Genomic DNA, 15888 nt, shown 5'->3' with positions numbered 1-15888 from the left:
TGAATTTTCTATTGAATGTGATCAGATATATATTAAAGGATGGATTTTCTGGAGCCTCCCAGGCTGTCTTTAAATTGCGGACATGCTGCCTCTGGTTAAAGTCTTGGAAAGTTTGCCCGCAATCTCTGCATCCTCCATTAAAGCTGCCTGCAGAATCCCAGACTACATTGCCCCACTGACTTCATGTGTTGCTGGCTCTCAAAGCAGCCCTGCCTGTTCTCATGGCGAGAGCCACGTGGCAGAACATTAGCAGGAGACGTCACATTATAGCCAATCGTATCCGGTACTAAGCTGCAGCTTGTTGGCATTTTCCTTTAGCAATTTGACTTCTTGAATTGCTTTCTGCTCGTTCTGTGTAATGATATTTTGAGAAATACCTTAACTTTGTTATTTTTTAATCTGTCATGTTACAGGTCAAACTACAGGTTCCTAAATGCAATGTTACTGACTGCTATGGTTTATTTAAAGACCAGTTGAAGATTTGAATACTTTGATTCTGGTTGATATGAATGGTGTGCAGGTAACAAAGATTCTTGTGACAGTAAAAGTATAGGCTTTACAGCAAACTAAGCATTATTACATACTCAATGATATTTACAGAAATATTGTTTATTCCTTTTAAATTGACAAATACCACGGTACTTTCGGGAATCCCAAACCACAGATAATTCACGCCCCTTTCCTGACACAATGGAATGGTTTGCTTATATTCAGTTGCTGGCATGTGCTTTGATTTGACTGAATACGTGCCTTCGACAGATCATTGTGCCTCTGCTGCGTACTTGTGGTACAGAACACCAACATCTTCCTGAGACACTTTAATCCACCCATCTTCTCGCATGTGGTACACTGTGAAACAAAACACATGCAGTTTGTAAAAGCAACAGATTTCTTTCCTCACAATTTTCAACTTTAGTTTCATGAAAGAGACACAAACTGGAACTTGATGCACAAGTGAGCACAGGGTAATTTCAGGTGTTCATTTTTAAAAAATTCATTCCTGGGATGTGGGCGACGCTGACAAGGCCGGCATTTATTGCCCATCCCTAATTGACCCTTGAGAAGGTGGTGGTGAGCCGCCGCCTTGAACCGCTACAGTCCGTGTGGTGAAGGTACTACCACAGTGCTGTTAGAGAGGGAGTTCCAAGATTGTGACCCAGTGACGATGAAGGAACGGCCGATATATTTCCAAGTCAGGATGATGTGTGTCTTGGAGGGGAACGTGGAGGTGGTGATGTTCCCATGCGCCTGCTGCCCTTGTCCTAGGTGGTGGAAATCGCAGGTTTGGGAGGTGCTGCCGAAGAAGCCTTGGCGAGTTGCTGCAGTGCATCTTGTAGATGGTGCACACTGCAGCCACGGTGCGCCAGTGGTGGAGGGAGTGAGTGTTGAAGGTGGTGGATGGGGTGTCAATCAATGGGCTACTTTGTCCTGGATGGTGTCGAGTTTCTTGTGTGTTGTTGGAGCTGCACTCATCCAGGCAAGTGGAGAGTATTCCATCACACTCCTGACTTCGAAATATAGAAGTTTACAGCGCAGAAGGAGGCCATTTCGGCCCATCGTGTCTGCACCGGCCGACAAAGAGCCACACGGCCCTCGGTCAGCAGCCCTGGAGGTTACCTGTGAACAATGAACAATGAACAATGATGGAAAGGTCAAGAGCACCCAGCCCAACCAGTCCGCCCCATACAACTACGACACCCCTTATACTGAAACATTCTACACTCCACCCCAACCGGAGCCATGTGATCTCCGGGAGAGGCAAAAACCAGATAAAAACCCAGGCCAATTTAGGGAGAAAAAATCTGGGAAAATTCCTCTCCAACCCATCCAGGCGATCGACACTAGTCCAGGAGATCACCCTGGCCGTATTCTATTCCCTGCAGTACTTACCATTATATCTGCGCTGTCCAACAAGAGGTCATCCAGTCTAATCCCAATTACCAGCTCTAGGTCCGTAACCCTGCAGGTTACTGCACTTTAAGTGCCCATCCAAGCACCTTTTAAATGTGGTGAGGGTTTCTGCATCCACCACTCTTCCAGGCAGTGAGTTCCAGACCCTCACAACCCTCTGCATGAAGAAGCCTTCCCTCTGAACCTTCCACCAATCACCTTAAAACTATGCCCCCTCGTAATAGACCCCTCCACCAATGGAAATAGGCCCTTGCTATTCACAATATCCAGGCCCCCCAAAATTTTGTACACCTCAATGAGGTCTCCTCTCAGCCTCCTCTGTTCCAATGAGAACAAACCCAGCCGATCCAATCTGTCCTCATAACTAAGATTCTCCATTCCAGGCAGCATCCTTGTAAATCTCCTCTGCACCCTCTCGAGTGCAATCACGTCCTTCTGAGAATATGGCGACCAGAACTGCACGCAGTACTCCAGCTGTGGCCTAACCACCCTGCTCTTGTATTTTATGCCTCAGCCAATAAAGGCAAGTATTCTGTATGTCTTCTTAATCACCTTATCCACCTGGCCTGCTACTTTCAGGGATCTGTGGACCTGCACTCCAAGGTCCCTTTGTTCATCTACACTATTAAGCTTAATGTGTGTACCCTTCCCTTATTAGCCCTCCCAATGTGAATTAAATTCCATTTGCCACTGTTCTGCCCACCTCCACACAAAGATTACCCTCATGGTCTCTAATAGGCCCTACCCTTTCCTTAGTTATCCTCTTGCTCTTAATATATTTATAGAATATCTTTGGGTTTTCCTTAATTTTACTGGCCAAGAATTTTTCATGTTCTCTCTTAGCATTCCTAATATCCTTTTTAATTTCACCTCTTAACTTTCTATATTCCTCGAATGATTCTATAGTATTTAGCCGTCGGTATATGACATAAGCGTCCCTTTTTCCCCTTTATCCTCCCCTATAAGTCCCTAGACATCCAGGGGGTTCGAGAATTATTTTTCACAGCCTTTTTCTTTAAGGCCACATGTTTGGCCTGAGCCTTCCGGATCTCCTCCTTGAATACCTCCCACTGTTCTGACACTGATTTACCCACAAGTAGCTGTTTCCAGTCCACTATGGCCAAATCACTCCTTAACTTAGCAAAGTTAGCTTTTCCCCAATTTGGGACTTTTATTCCAGGTCTATCCTTGTCCTTATCCATAACCAACTTAAGTCTGACTGAATTATGATCATTGGCACCCAAGTGCTCTCCCACTAATACCCCTTCAACCTGCCCAGCTTCATTCCCCAAAACTAAATCCAAGACCGCCCCCTCCCGTGTTAGGCTTGACACTATATTTGTCCCAATCAATATTAGGATAGTTAAAATCCCTAACTATTACTGCTCTATGTTTTCGGGACTTCACAGCAATTTGCCTTCATGTCTGCTCCTCTATCTCCCTCCCACTGTTTGGGGGTCTATAATACACGCCCAGCAGTGTGATCGCCCCTTTGTTATTTTTCGATTTGTCCCATATGGCCTCAGTTGATGATCCCTCTAACATATCATCCCTCCTCACCGCTGTAATTGTTTCTTTAATCAATATCGCGACCCCAACGCCCCCCCCCCCCACACTTTTTACCCTCTCTCTATCTTGTCTAAAAATCCTGTAACCAGGAACTATGGCCAAATCACTAATGCCAAACCTGCCCTGTTTCTGTAATGGCTATGATGTCATACTCCCAAGTGTCTACCTGTGCTCTGAGCTCATCCGCCTTATTCACTGTACTCCTGGCATTAAAGTATATACCATTTAACTCAGAAAGACTTCCTTAATTACTACTTACTAACCTTTGTTTCCTCTGACTTACAGATTTGCTTTCTAAATTCTTGCTATCCAACTTCTGCTTTACTTCCTTCCCTGTTGAATTTGTTCTCAGGTTCCCATCCCCATGCATTTAAACTCTCTCCAACATCACTAGCAAAACTCCCCGTGAGGATATTGGTCCCGGCGCTGTTGAGGTGCAACCCGTCCGGTTTGTTCAGGTCCCATCTCCCCCAGAAGCGGTCCCAATGTCTCAAGAATTTAAAGCCCTCCCTCCTACACCAGCTTTCCAGCCACGTGTCCATCCTCTCTATCCTTCTATTCTTGTACTCATTGGCACCGGTAGTAACCCGGAGATCACTACCTTTGAGGTCCTACCCTTTAATTTCCTTCCTAGCTCCCTAAATTCTGCATGTAGGACCTCATCCCTCAATTTACCTATGTCATTGGTCCCGATATGGATCACTACCTCTGGCTGTTTACTCTCTGCCCCCAGAATGCCTTGTATCCTCTCTGTGACATTCTTGACCCTGGCACCAGGGAGGCAACATACCATCACGTCTATGGCTCTTTTATTCTTCGTCCCTCTCCTATGGTGCCTTGGAATTGGCTCTGGCTGCACTCCCCAGAGGCACCATCATCCTTACCGATACTCAGAAGTGAATATCAGTTTGAAAGCGAGACTCCTGCACTACCTGCCTAGAACACTTACTATGTTACCCACATCCCCTCTGCCTGCACGCTTTTAAGCTGCAGGATGACCACCTCCTGAAACGTACTTTCCACGTAGCTCTCAGCTTTGCGGATGCACTGCAGTGACTCCAGCTGCCACTCAAGTCCTGAAATGCGGAGCTCGAGCAGTTGAAGCTGGAGACACCGCCTGCACACACAGTTGTCTAGGCCGCGCGAAGCGTCCAGGACTTCCTACATGCTGCAGGATGTGCACTCCACAGGTGCCTTGTAGATGGTGGAAAGGCTTTGGGGAGTCACGAGGTGAGACACTTGCCGCAGAATACCCAGCCTCTGACCAGCTCTTGTTGGTACAGTATTTATGTGGCTGGTCCAGTTAAGTTTCTGGTCAATGGTGACCCCCAGGATGTTGATGGTGGGGGATTCGGTGATGGTAACGCCGTTGAATGTCAAGAGGCAGTGGTTAGACTCTCGCTTGTTGGAGATGGTCATTGCCTGGCACTTGTGTGGCATGAATGTTACTTGCCACTTATCAGCCCAAGCCTGAATGTTGTCCAGGTCTTGCTGCATGCGGGCACGGACTGTTTCATTGTATGAGGAGTTGCGAATGGAACTGAACACTGTGCAATCATCAGCGAACATCCCCACTTCTGACCTTATGATGGAGGGAAGGTCATTGATGAAGTAGCTGAAGATGGTTGGGCCTAGGACACTGCCCTGAGGCACTCCTGCAGCGATATCCTGGGGCTGGGATGATTGGCCTCCAACCACCGCAACCATCTTCCTTTGTGCTGGGTATGACTCCAGTCAGTGGGGAGTTTTCTCCCTGATTCCCATTGACTTCACTTTTACTCGGGCTCCTTGATACCACATTCGGTCAAATGCTGCCTTGATGTTGAGGGCAGTCACTCTCACCTCACCTCTGGAATTCAGCTCTTTTGTCCATGTTTGGATCAAGGCTGTAATGAGGTCTGGAACTGAACGGTCCTGGTGGAACCCAAACTGGGCATCGGTGAGCAGGTTATTGGTGAGTAAGTGCCACTTGATAGCACTATCGACGACACCTTCCATCACTTTGCTGATGATTGAGAGTAGACTGATGGGGCGGTAATTGACCTGCTTTTTGTGGACAGGACAAAACTGGGCAGTTTTCCACATTGTCGGGTAAATGCCAGTGTTGTAGCTGTACTGGAACAGCGGCTAGTTCTGGAGCACGTGTCTTCAGTACGACAGCCGGAATGTTGTCGGGGCCCATATCATAGAATCATAGAAATTTACAGCGTAGAAGGAGGCCATTCTGGCCCATCGGGTCCGTGCCGGCTGACAAAAAGCCACACGGCCCTCGGTCAGCAGCCCTGAAGGTTACATATAAACCTATGAACAATGAACAATGGTGGAAAGGCAAAGAGCACCCAGCCCAACCAGTCCGCCTCACACAATTGCAACATCCTTTACACTGAAAACATCTGCAGTCCACCCCAACCGGAGCCATGTGGTCTCCTAGGAGAGGCAAAAACCAGATAAAAACCCAGGCTGATTTAGGGACAAAAAATCTGGGAAAATTCCTCTCCGACCTATCTAGGCGATCGAAGCAAGTCCAGGAGATCACCCTGGCCGTATTCAGCTCCCTGCAGTACTTACCATTATATCTGCACTGTCCAACAAAAGGTCATCCAGTCTAATCCCAATTACCAGCTCGAGGTCCGTAACCCTGCAGGTTACTACACTTTAAGTGCCCATCCAAGCATCTCTTAAAAGTGGTGGGGTTATCCATTTTGGGGGCAAAAACACGAAGGCAGAATATTGTCTGAATAGCAGCAGATTAGGAAAAGGGGAGGTACAACGAGACCTGGGTGTCATGGTTCATCAGTCATTGAAAGTTGGCATGCAGGTACAGCAGGCGGTGAAGAAGGCAAATGGTATGTTAGCCTTCATAGCTGGGGGATTTGAGTAGAGGAGCATGGAGGTCTTACTGCAATTGTATAGGACCTTGGTGAGGGCCCACCTGGAATATTGTGTTCAGTTTTGGTCTCCTAATCTGAGGAAGGACGTTCTTGCTATTGAGGGAGTGCAGCGAAGGTGCACCAGACTGATTCCTGGGATGGCTGGACTGACATATGAGGAGAGACTGGATCAACTGGGCCTTTATCACTGGAGTTTAGAAGGATGAGAGGGGATCTCATAGAAACGTATAAGATTCTGACGGGACTGGACAGGTGAGATGCGGGTATAATGTTCCCGATGTTGGGGAAGTCCAGAACCAGGGGACATAGTTTTAGGATAAGGGGTAGGCCATTTAGGACTGAGATGAGAAGAAACTTCTTCAATCAGAGAGTTGTTAACCTGTGGAATTCCCTGCCGCAGAGAATTGTTGATGCCAATTCATTGGATATATTCAAGAGGGAGTTAGATATGGCCCTTACGGCTAAAGGGATCAAGGGGTATGGAGAGAAAGCAGGAATGGGGTATTGAGGGAATGATCAGCCGTGATCTTATTGAATGGCGGTGCAGGCTCGAAGGGCCGAATGGCCGACTCCTGCATCTATTTTCTATGTTTCTCTAATTTCCTTTTTAATTTCACCCCTGCACTTTCTATACCCCTCTCGAGTGTCTGCAGTATTGAGCCCACGGTATCTGTGATAAACTTCCCATGGCCTTTGCTGTATCTGGTGAGCTCAGCTGTTTCTTGATATCATGTGGAATGAACAGAATTGGCTGAAGTTTGACTTCTGTGATGATGGGAACCTTGGGAGGAGACCAATATAGATCATCCTCTCGGCACTTCTGGCTGACGATGGTCTTAGGCACTCGCGTGCTGGATCTGCCATCACTGAGGATGGGGATATTCATGGAGCCTCCTCCTCCCGTTAGTTGTTTAATTGTCCACCACCATTAACGACTGGATGTGGCAGGACTGCAGAGCTTGGATCTGATCCGTTGATTGTGGGATCGCTTAACTCTATTGATAGCATGCTGCTTTCCGTTGTTTAGTATGCATGTGGTCCTGTGTTGCAGCTTTCCCAGGTTGGTACCTCATTTTTAGGTACACCTGGTGCTGCTCCTGGCATTCTCTTCTACACTCCTCATTGAACCAGGATTGGTCCCGTAGCTTTACGTTGATGATGGAGTGAGGGATATGCCGGGCCATGAGGTTCCAGATTGTGGTGGAATACAATTCTGCTTTTGCTGATGGCCCACAGTGCCTCATGGTTTTAAGCTGCTAGATCTGTTCTGAATCTATCCCATTTAGCACAGTGGTAGTGCCACACAACACGATGGAGGGGGTCCTCAGTGTGAAGACAGGACTTTGTCGCCACAAAGATTATGTGGTGATCACTGCTACCAATACTGTCATGGACAGATGCATCTGCGATGGGTAGATTGGTGAGGATGAGGTCGAGTAGGTTTTTTCCCTCGTGTTCTCTCACTACCTGCCGCAGGCCCAGTCTGGCAGTTCAGGACATAAGAACTAAAGCAATAGGAGCAGCAGTAGGCCATTCAGACCCTCATGCCTGCTCCGCCATTCAGTACTATCATGGCTGATCATCGACCTCACCTCCACTTTCCCACCAGATTCCCATACCCCTTGCTTCCCCCAAAGCTCAATAATCTATCGATCTCAACCTTGAATATATTCAGAGACTCAGCATCCACAGCCCTCTGGGGCAGAGAATTCCAAAGATTCACCACTCTCTGAGTGAAGAAATTCCTCCTCATCTCGGTCTTAAATGGCCGACCCCTTATCCTGAGACTGTGATCCCTGGTTCTAGACACTCCAGCCCCGGGGGAAACATCCTCTCAGCATCTACCCTGTCAATCCCCCTCAGAATCTGGGATGTTTCAATGAGATCACCTCTCATTCTTCTAAACTCCAGAGAGTATGGGCCCATTCTACACAATCTCTCATCATAGGACAGCCCTCTGATCCCAGGAATCAGTCGACTGAACCTCCGTTGTACCACATCCCAGGCAAGTATATCCTTCCTCAGATAAGGAGACCGAAACTATACACAGTACTCCAGGTGTGGTCTCACCAGGGCCCTGTACACAGTACTCCAGGCGTGGTCTCACCAGGGCCCTGTACACAGTACTCCAGGTGTGGTCTCACTAGGGCCCTGTACACAGTACTCCAGGTGTGGTCTCACCAGGACCCTGTACACAGTATTCCAGGTGTGGTCTCACCAAGGCCCTGTACAATTGTAGCAAGACTTCCTTACTCTTATACTCCAACGCCCTGCAATAAAGGACAACATGCCTCCCTTATTGCTTGCTGTACTTGCATGCTCACTTTCTGTGTTTCCTGTACAAGGACACCCAAATCTCTCTGAATACCAACATTTAAAAGTTTCTCAACATTTAAAAAATATTCTGTTTTTCAATCCTTCCTACCTCACATTTCTCCACATTATACTCCATCTGCCACCTCACTGCCCACTCACTCAGTCTATCTATATCCCTTTGCAGACGCTTTGTGTTCTCTTCACAGCTTACTGTCCCATGTACAGCATCTGCCTTAAAGCACTGGAGAAGTACCACCAATGCCGCTTCCGCAAGATGCTCCAAATCCATTGGCAGAATAGGCGCACCAACGTCAGTGTTCTCTCTCAGGCCAACATCCCCAGCATCGAAGTACTGACCACGCTCAGTTAGCTCCGATGGGTGGGCCACATCCTGATACAAGACTCCCGAAACAAGCGCTCTACTCCGAGCTCCATCATGGTAAGCGAACCCCAGGAGGGCAGAGAAAATGCTTCAACAATATTCTCAAAGCCTCCTTGAAAAAATGTAACATTCCCACTGACTCTTGGGAATCCCTGGGCCAAGACTGCCCAAAGTAAATTTAGTTTTGGGGAATGAAGCTGGGTAGGTTGAAGGGGTATTAGTGGGAGAGCACTTGGGTGCCAGTGATCATAATTCAGTCAGATTCAAGTTAGTTGAAGGACAAGGATAGGCCTGGAATAAAAGTCCCAAATTTGGGGAAAAGCTAACTTTGCTAAGTTAAGGAGTGATTTGGTCACAGTGGACTGGAAACAGCTACTTGTGGGTAAATCAGTGTCGGAACAGTGGGAGGCATTCAAGGAGCAGATGCGGAGGGCTCAGGCCAAACATGTGGCCCTAAAGAAAAAGGTGGGAATAATAATTCTAGAGCCCCCTGGATGTCTAGGGACTTTCAGGAGAGAATAAAGAAAAAAAGGGAAGCTCATATACCAACGGCTAAATACTATAAAATCTTTAGAGGAATATAGAAAATTCAGAAGGAAAATTAAAAAGGATATTAGGAATGCTAAGAGAGAGCATGAAAAATTCATGGCAAGTAAAATGAAGGAAAACCCTAAGATGTTCTATCAATATATTAAGAGTAAGAGGGTAACTAAAGAAAGGGTCGGGCCTATTAGAGACCATGAGGGTAATCTTTGTGTGGAGGTGGAAGATGTTGGTAGAGTTCTTAACGAATACTTTGCATCTGTTTTCACAAAGGAAAGGGGCAATGCAGATACTGCTATAGAGGAGGAGTGTGATATTCTGGATGAAATAAATAAAGTGAGAGAGGAAATATTAAGGGGTTTAGCAGCTTTGAAAGTAGATAAGTCCCCAGGCCCGGATGAAATGCATCCCAGGCTGTTGAGTGAAGTAAAAGAGGAAATAGCAGAGGCCTTGACCATCATTTTCCAGTCCTCTTTGGATCTGGGCATGGTGTCGGAGGATAGGAGGACTGCTAATGTAGTATCTTTGTTTAAGAAGGGAGAAAGGGATAGGCGAGTAATTACAGGCCTGTCAGCCTAACTTCAGTGGTGGGAAAATTATTGGAAGAAATCCTGAAGGATAAATCTACATTTAGAAAGGCAAGGATTAATTAGGGACAGTCAGTACAGATTTGTTAAAGGAAGATTGTGTTTGACTAACCTGATTGAATTTTTTGAGGAGGTAACCAAGAGGGTCGATGAGGGTAGTGCGTATGATATAGTTTATATGGACTTTAACAAGGCTTTTAATAAGGTCCCACATGGTAGACTGGTCATGAAGGTTAAAGCCCATGGGATCCAGGGCAAAGTGGCAAGTTGGATCCAAAATTGACTTGGAGGTAGGAAGCAAAGGGTAATGGTTGATGGATGTTTTTGTGACTGGAAGGATGTTTCCAGTGGTGTTCCGCAGGGCTCAGTACTGGGTCCCTTGCTTTTTGTGGTATATATCAACGATTTAGATTTGAATATAGGGAGTATGATTAAGAAGTTTGCAGACGACACTAAAATTGGCTGTGTGATTGATAAAGAAGAATAAAGTCATGGGCTGCAGGAGGATATCAATCTACTGGTCAGGTGGGCAGAGCAGTGGCAAATGGAATTTAATTTAGAGAAGTGTGAGGTGATGCACTTTGGGAGGGCTAATAAGGAAAGGGTATACACAATAAGCGGTAGGCAATTTAATAGTGTAGATGAACAAAGGGACCTTGGAGTGCTTGTCCACAGATCCCTGAAAGAAGCAGGCCAGGTGGATAAGGTAACCACCTTATCACCAAGAAGGCATACGGAATGCTTGCCTTTATTGGCCAAGGCATGGAATATAAGAGCAAGGAGGTTATGCTTCAATTGTATAATACTCTGGTTAGGCCACAGCTGGAGTACTGTGTGCAGTTCTGGTCGCCGCATTATAGGAAGGACGTGATTGCACTCGAGAGGGTGCAGAGGGAATTTACTAGGATGCTGCCTGGAATGGAGCATCTTAGTTATGAGGACAGATTGGATAGGCTGAGTTTGTTCTCATTGCAACAGAGGAGGTTGAGAGGAGACTTCATTGAAGTGTATTAAATTGTATGGAGCCTGGATATAGTGGATAGTAAGGGCCTATTTCCATTGGTGGAGGGGTCTATAACGAGGGGGCATAGTTTTAAGGTGGTTGGTGGAAGGTTTAGAGGGGATTTGAGGGGGGGCTTCTTTACGCAGAGGGTTGTGGGGATCTGGAACTCGTTACCTGGAAGAGTGGTGGATGCAGAAACCCTCACCACTTTTAAGAGATGGTTGGATGGGCACTTAAAGTGCAGTAACCTGCAGGGTTACGGACCTAGAGCTGGTAATTGGGATTAGACTGGATGACCTCTTATTGGCCGGCACAGGTATAATGGTAAGTACTGCAGGGAATCGAATATGGCCAGGGTGATCTCCTGGACTAGTTTCAATCGCCTGGATGGGTCGGAGAGGAATTTTCCCAGATTTTTTTCCCCAATTCCCCTGGGTTTTTATCTGGTTTTTGCCTCTCCCAGGAGATCACATGGCTCTGGTTGGGTTGGAGTGTAGAATGTTTCAGTGTAAGGGGTGTCACAGTGGTGTGGGGCGGATTGGTTGTGCTGGGTGCTCTTTACCTTTCCGCTGTTGTTCATTGTTGATACAAAGAGCCGCATGGCCCTCGGTCAGCAGCCCTGATTCCCACCTAGCGCTCTCCCTCAGCTGATGAATGTCGAAGCACTGAGGGACGATGGGCCGACATGGCTTCCTGCGGTGCTGCAGATTTCTATGTTTCTAAGCATTTAAGAAGGCGCCGAACACCTCGAGTTTCTTCGCTGGGAGCACGCGGAAGCCAAGTCCAAACAGCGGAAGGAGCACACGACAACCGAGGCACCTCACCCACCCATCCCTCCAACCACCCTCTGCCCCACATTGGTCTGATTAGACACCTGGGAACTTATATTAGTGTGGAAGCAATTCATCCTCGACTCCAAGGGACTGCCTAACAAGAAGACTGTCCCATCTAGCTTTGTATCGTCAGAAAATTTGGATACATTGCACTCGGTATCTTCATCTAGGTCATGAATATAGAAACATAGAAAATAGGTGCAGGAGCAGGCCATTCAGCCCTTCTAGCCTGCACCGCCATTCAATGAGTTCATGGCTGAACATGCAACTTCAGTACCCCCTTCCTGCTTTCTTGCCATACCCCTTGATCCCCCGAGTAATAGAATATAGATTGTAAATAGCTGGGGCCCCAGCACTGATCCCTGCGGCACCCCACTAGTTACAGCCTGCCAACTGGAAAAGGACACTCGGTCAGTCGTGGTGCTACCGAGCCACTCTTGGTGATGGACATTGAACCCCCCCCCGCCCCTCCCACCCAGAGTACATTCTGTGCCCTTGCTACTCTCAGTGCTTCTTCCAAGTGGTGTTCAACATGGAGGAGTATTGATTCATCAGCTGAGGGAGGGTCAAAGGTGGTTATCAGCAGGACGTTTCCTTGCCCACGCTTGACCTGAAGCCATGAGGCATCATGGGGTCCGAAGTCAATGTTGAGGACTCCCAGGGCCACTTCCTCCCTACTCCCGGGCCTTGACAAGGTGGATGCAGAGAGGATGTTTTCCCTCGTGGGGAAATCTAGAATTAGGGGGCATAGTTTCAGAATAAGGGGCCGCCCATTTAAAACGGAGATGAGAAATTTCTTCTCTCAGAGGGTTGTAAATCTGTGGAATTCTCTGCTCCAGAGAGCTGTGGAGGCTGGGTCATTGAATATATTTAAGGGGGAGATAGACAGATTTGTGAGCGATAGGGGAGTCAAGGGTTATGGGGAGCGGGCAGGGAAGTGGAGTTGATGCCAGGATCAGATCAGCCATGATCTTATTGAATGGCGGAGCAGGTTCGAGGGGCCGAATGCCCGACTCCTGCTCTTATTTCTTAGGTTCTTATGACACTCTGTACACACTCTGCCGCCACTTCGGATGCGTCTGTCCTGCCATGGTGATGGAGGCGTCTGGGACATTGGCTGAAAGGTATGATTCTGTCAGTATGACCATGTCATGCTGTTGCTAGACTAGTCTGTGGACATCTCTCCCAATTTTGTCACAAGTCCCCAGATGTTGGTGAGGAGGACAGGGTCGATGGGGCTGTGTGAGCTGTTGTCGAGTCTGAAAGCCGTGGAAGTGAATATCAGACGCTGTGTATAACAGGCAACCGATCTGATACTGCCCACCACTGCTCGAGACCAATTTCTCGGCCTCCATCCCCAGTGGCTGGGCAGTCGTGGGTTCCTGAAAGTGCCTAACACCCGTCTGACGTACAGAGTTGACTGTTGTTCCTTGAAGTCACATATACAGCAGATACATTCTAGGTAAATGAAGCTGTGTTTCTTATCATCGAACTCTGCCACATGGAAATTATACAATGGCCCTGAATTTACGGCAGTTATGACAGCGCACTCTCAGAATATGCCGTCAAACCGCCTCTGAAACTGACCGCAACTTCGGGATTGGGCGCAAGCACTTGCAGAAATCCCAACGTGGCAGTATGTCAATGGCCACTCCGAAACTGGCAGCACTGTGCCCCAGCCCCCGGCACAGAGCCAGCAACCAGTGAAATCTCGTAAGTCATTGGGCCCAAGTTTCCACAAGAAAAAAAACGGGCGCCACTCCGAGCTGGGCGCCCATTTTTCGCGCCTAAAACGGCGCCTAAAAAAATCCTCGGTATTCTCCACCTACCTGCAGGTCCTCTGGCCCTCGGCGCAGCCAGCACGAGCTGTGGGGGGGCGGAGCCAGGTCCCTGTGCTGAAAACAGTGCTGGGACCTTTGCACATGCGCGCTACAGTGGGCACGCAAGTGCAGTAGCTCCAGGCACTGAACTGTGTGGGAGGGGCCCGAAGCACGCAGCCCCTAGCCCTGGCCCAATGGCCTCACTGGGGCTGCGTGAATAAGGCTCCTCCCACGGCCAGCTCCTGCTTCCCCGCCCCCGACCCGACCCGACACTCGCTCCCCTCCCCCCCCCCACCGACACCCGAGACCCGCTCCCCCCCCCAACCCCGCCCCGACCCGACACCCGCTCTCCCCCCCCGCCCCGACACCCGAGACCCGCTCCCCCCCCACCCCGACCCGAGACCCGCTCCCCCCCCCCACCCCGACACCCGAGACCCGCTCCCCCCCCCGCCCCGACCCGACACCCGCTCTCCCCCCCCCGCCCCGAGACCCGCTCTCCCCCCACCCCGACCCGACACCCGCTCTCCCCTCCCCCGCCCCGACACCCGAGACCCGCTCCCCCCCCACCCCGACACCCGAGACCCGCTCCCCCCCACCCCGACCCGACACCCGCTCCCCCCCCCCGCCCCGACACCCGAGACCCGCTCCCCCCCCACCCCGACCCGAGACCCGCTCCCCCCCCCCGCCCCGACACCCGAGACCCGCTCCCCCCCCACCCCGACCCGAGACCCGCTCCCCCCCCCGCCCCGACACCCGAGACCCGCTCCCCCCCCGCCCCGACCCGACACCCGCTCTCCCCCCCCCGCCCCGACCCGACACCCGCTCTCCCCCCCCACCCCGACCCGAGACCCGCTCCCCCCCCCGCCCCGACACCCGAGACCCGCTCTCCCCCCACCCCGACCCGACACCCGCTCTCCCCCCCCCGCCCCGACCCGACACCCGCTCTCCCCCCCCCCGCCCCGAGACCCGCTCTCCCCCCACCCCGACCCGACACCCGCTCTCCCCCCCCCGCCCCGACCCGACACCCGCTCTCCCCCCCCCCGCCCCGACACCCGAGACCCGCTCCCCCCCCACCCCGACCCGACACCCGCTCTCCCCCCCCCGCCCCGACACCCGACACCCGCTCCCCCCCCACCCCGACCCGAGACCCGCTCCCCCCCCCCGCCCCGACACCCGCTCTCCCCCCCCGCCCCGACACCCGCTCTCCCCCCCCCGCCCCGACCCGACACCCGCTCCCCCCCCACCCCGACCCGAGACCCGCTCCCCCCACCCCGACCCGAGACCCGCTCCCCCCCCCCGCCCCGACACCCGCTCTCCCCCCCCCCGCCCCGACCCGACACCCGCTCTCCCCCCCCCGCCCCGACACCCGAGACCCGCTCCCCCCCCACCCCGACCCGACACCCGCTCTCCCCCCCCCGCCCCGACACCCGACACCCGCTCTCCCCCCCCGCCCCGACCCGACACCCGCTCCCCCCCCCGCCCCGACACCCGCTCTCCCCCCCCGCCCCGACACCCGCTCCCCCCCCAACCCGACCCGACACCCGCTCCCCCCCCACCCCGACTCGACACCCGCTCTCCCCCCCCGCCCCGACACCCGAGACCCGCTCCCCCCCCACCCCGACCCGACACCCGAGACCCGCTCCCCCCCGCCCCCCGCCCCGACCCGACACCCGCTCTCCCCCCCGCCCCGACCCGACACCCGAGACCCGCTCCCCCCCGCCCCCCGCCCCGACCCGACACCCGCTCTCCCCCCCGCCCCGACCCGACACCCGAGACCCGCTCCCCCCCGACCCGAGACCCGCTCCCCGCCCCGACCCGACCCGACACCCGCTCCTGTTCCCCGACCCCCCCACCCCCTTCCCTCCCCCTCCCCCCTCCCCTCCTCCCCCTCTCCCCTCCCCCTCTCCCCCCTCCCCTCCGCTCCCATTCTCCCCTCTCCCCTCCCCCCTTCCCCTCCCCCCTCCACTCCCCTCCCCTCTCCTCTCTCCTCCCCCTCCCCACCCCCTCCCCTATCTCCTCCCCCTCCCCCTCGC

General features: G+C 51.7%; 1 protein-coding gene across 1 annotated transcript in view; it reads right to left on the bottom strand.

Moving 5' to 3' along the window:
• Positions 1-593: 593 nt before the first annotated feature.
• psmb8a (proteasome 20S subunit beta 8A) overlaps positions 594-15888 on the bottom strand; it is an 87695-nt gene continuing 72400 nt past the window's right edge. The window contains exon 5 of the mRNA XM_070873691.1: positions 594-849. Coding sequence (XP_070729792.1) covers positions 761-849 — 89 coding nt within the window. The 3' untranslated portion in view covers positions 594-760. The remainder of the gene's footprint in view (positions 850-15888) is intronic.

Source organism: Pristiophorus japonicus, unplaced genomic scaffold (assembly GCF_044704955.1).
Source record: "Pristiophorus japonicus isolate sPriJap1 unplaced genomic scaffold, sPriJap1.hap1 HAP1_SCAFFOLD_546, whole genome shotgun sequence".
NCBI classification, from domain to species: Eukaryota; Metazoa; Chordata; class Chondrichthyes; family Pristiophoridae; genus Pristiophorus; species Pristiophorus japonicus.
This window is presented reverse-complemented; position numbering and strand designations above follow the sequence as displayed.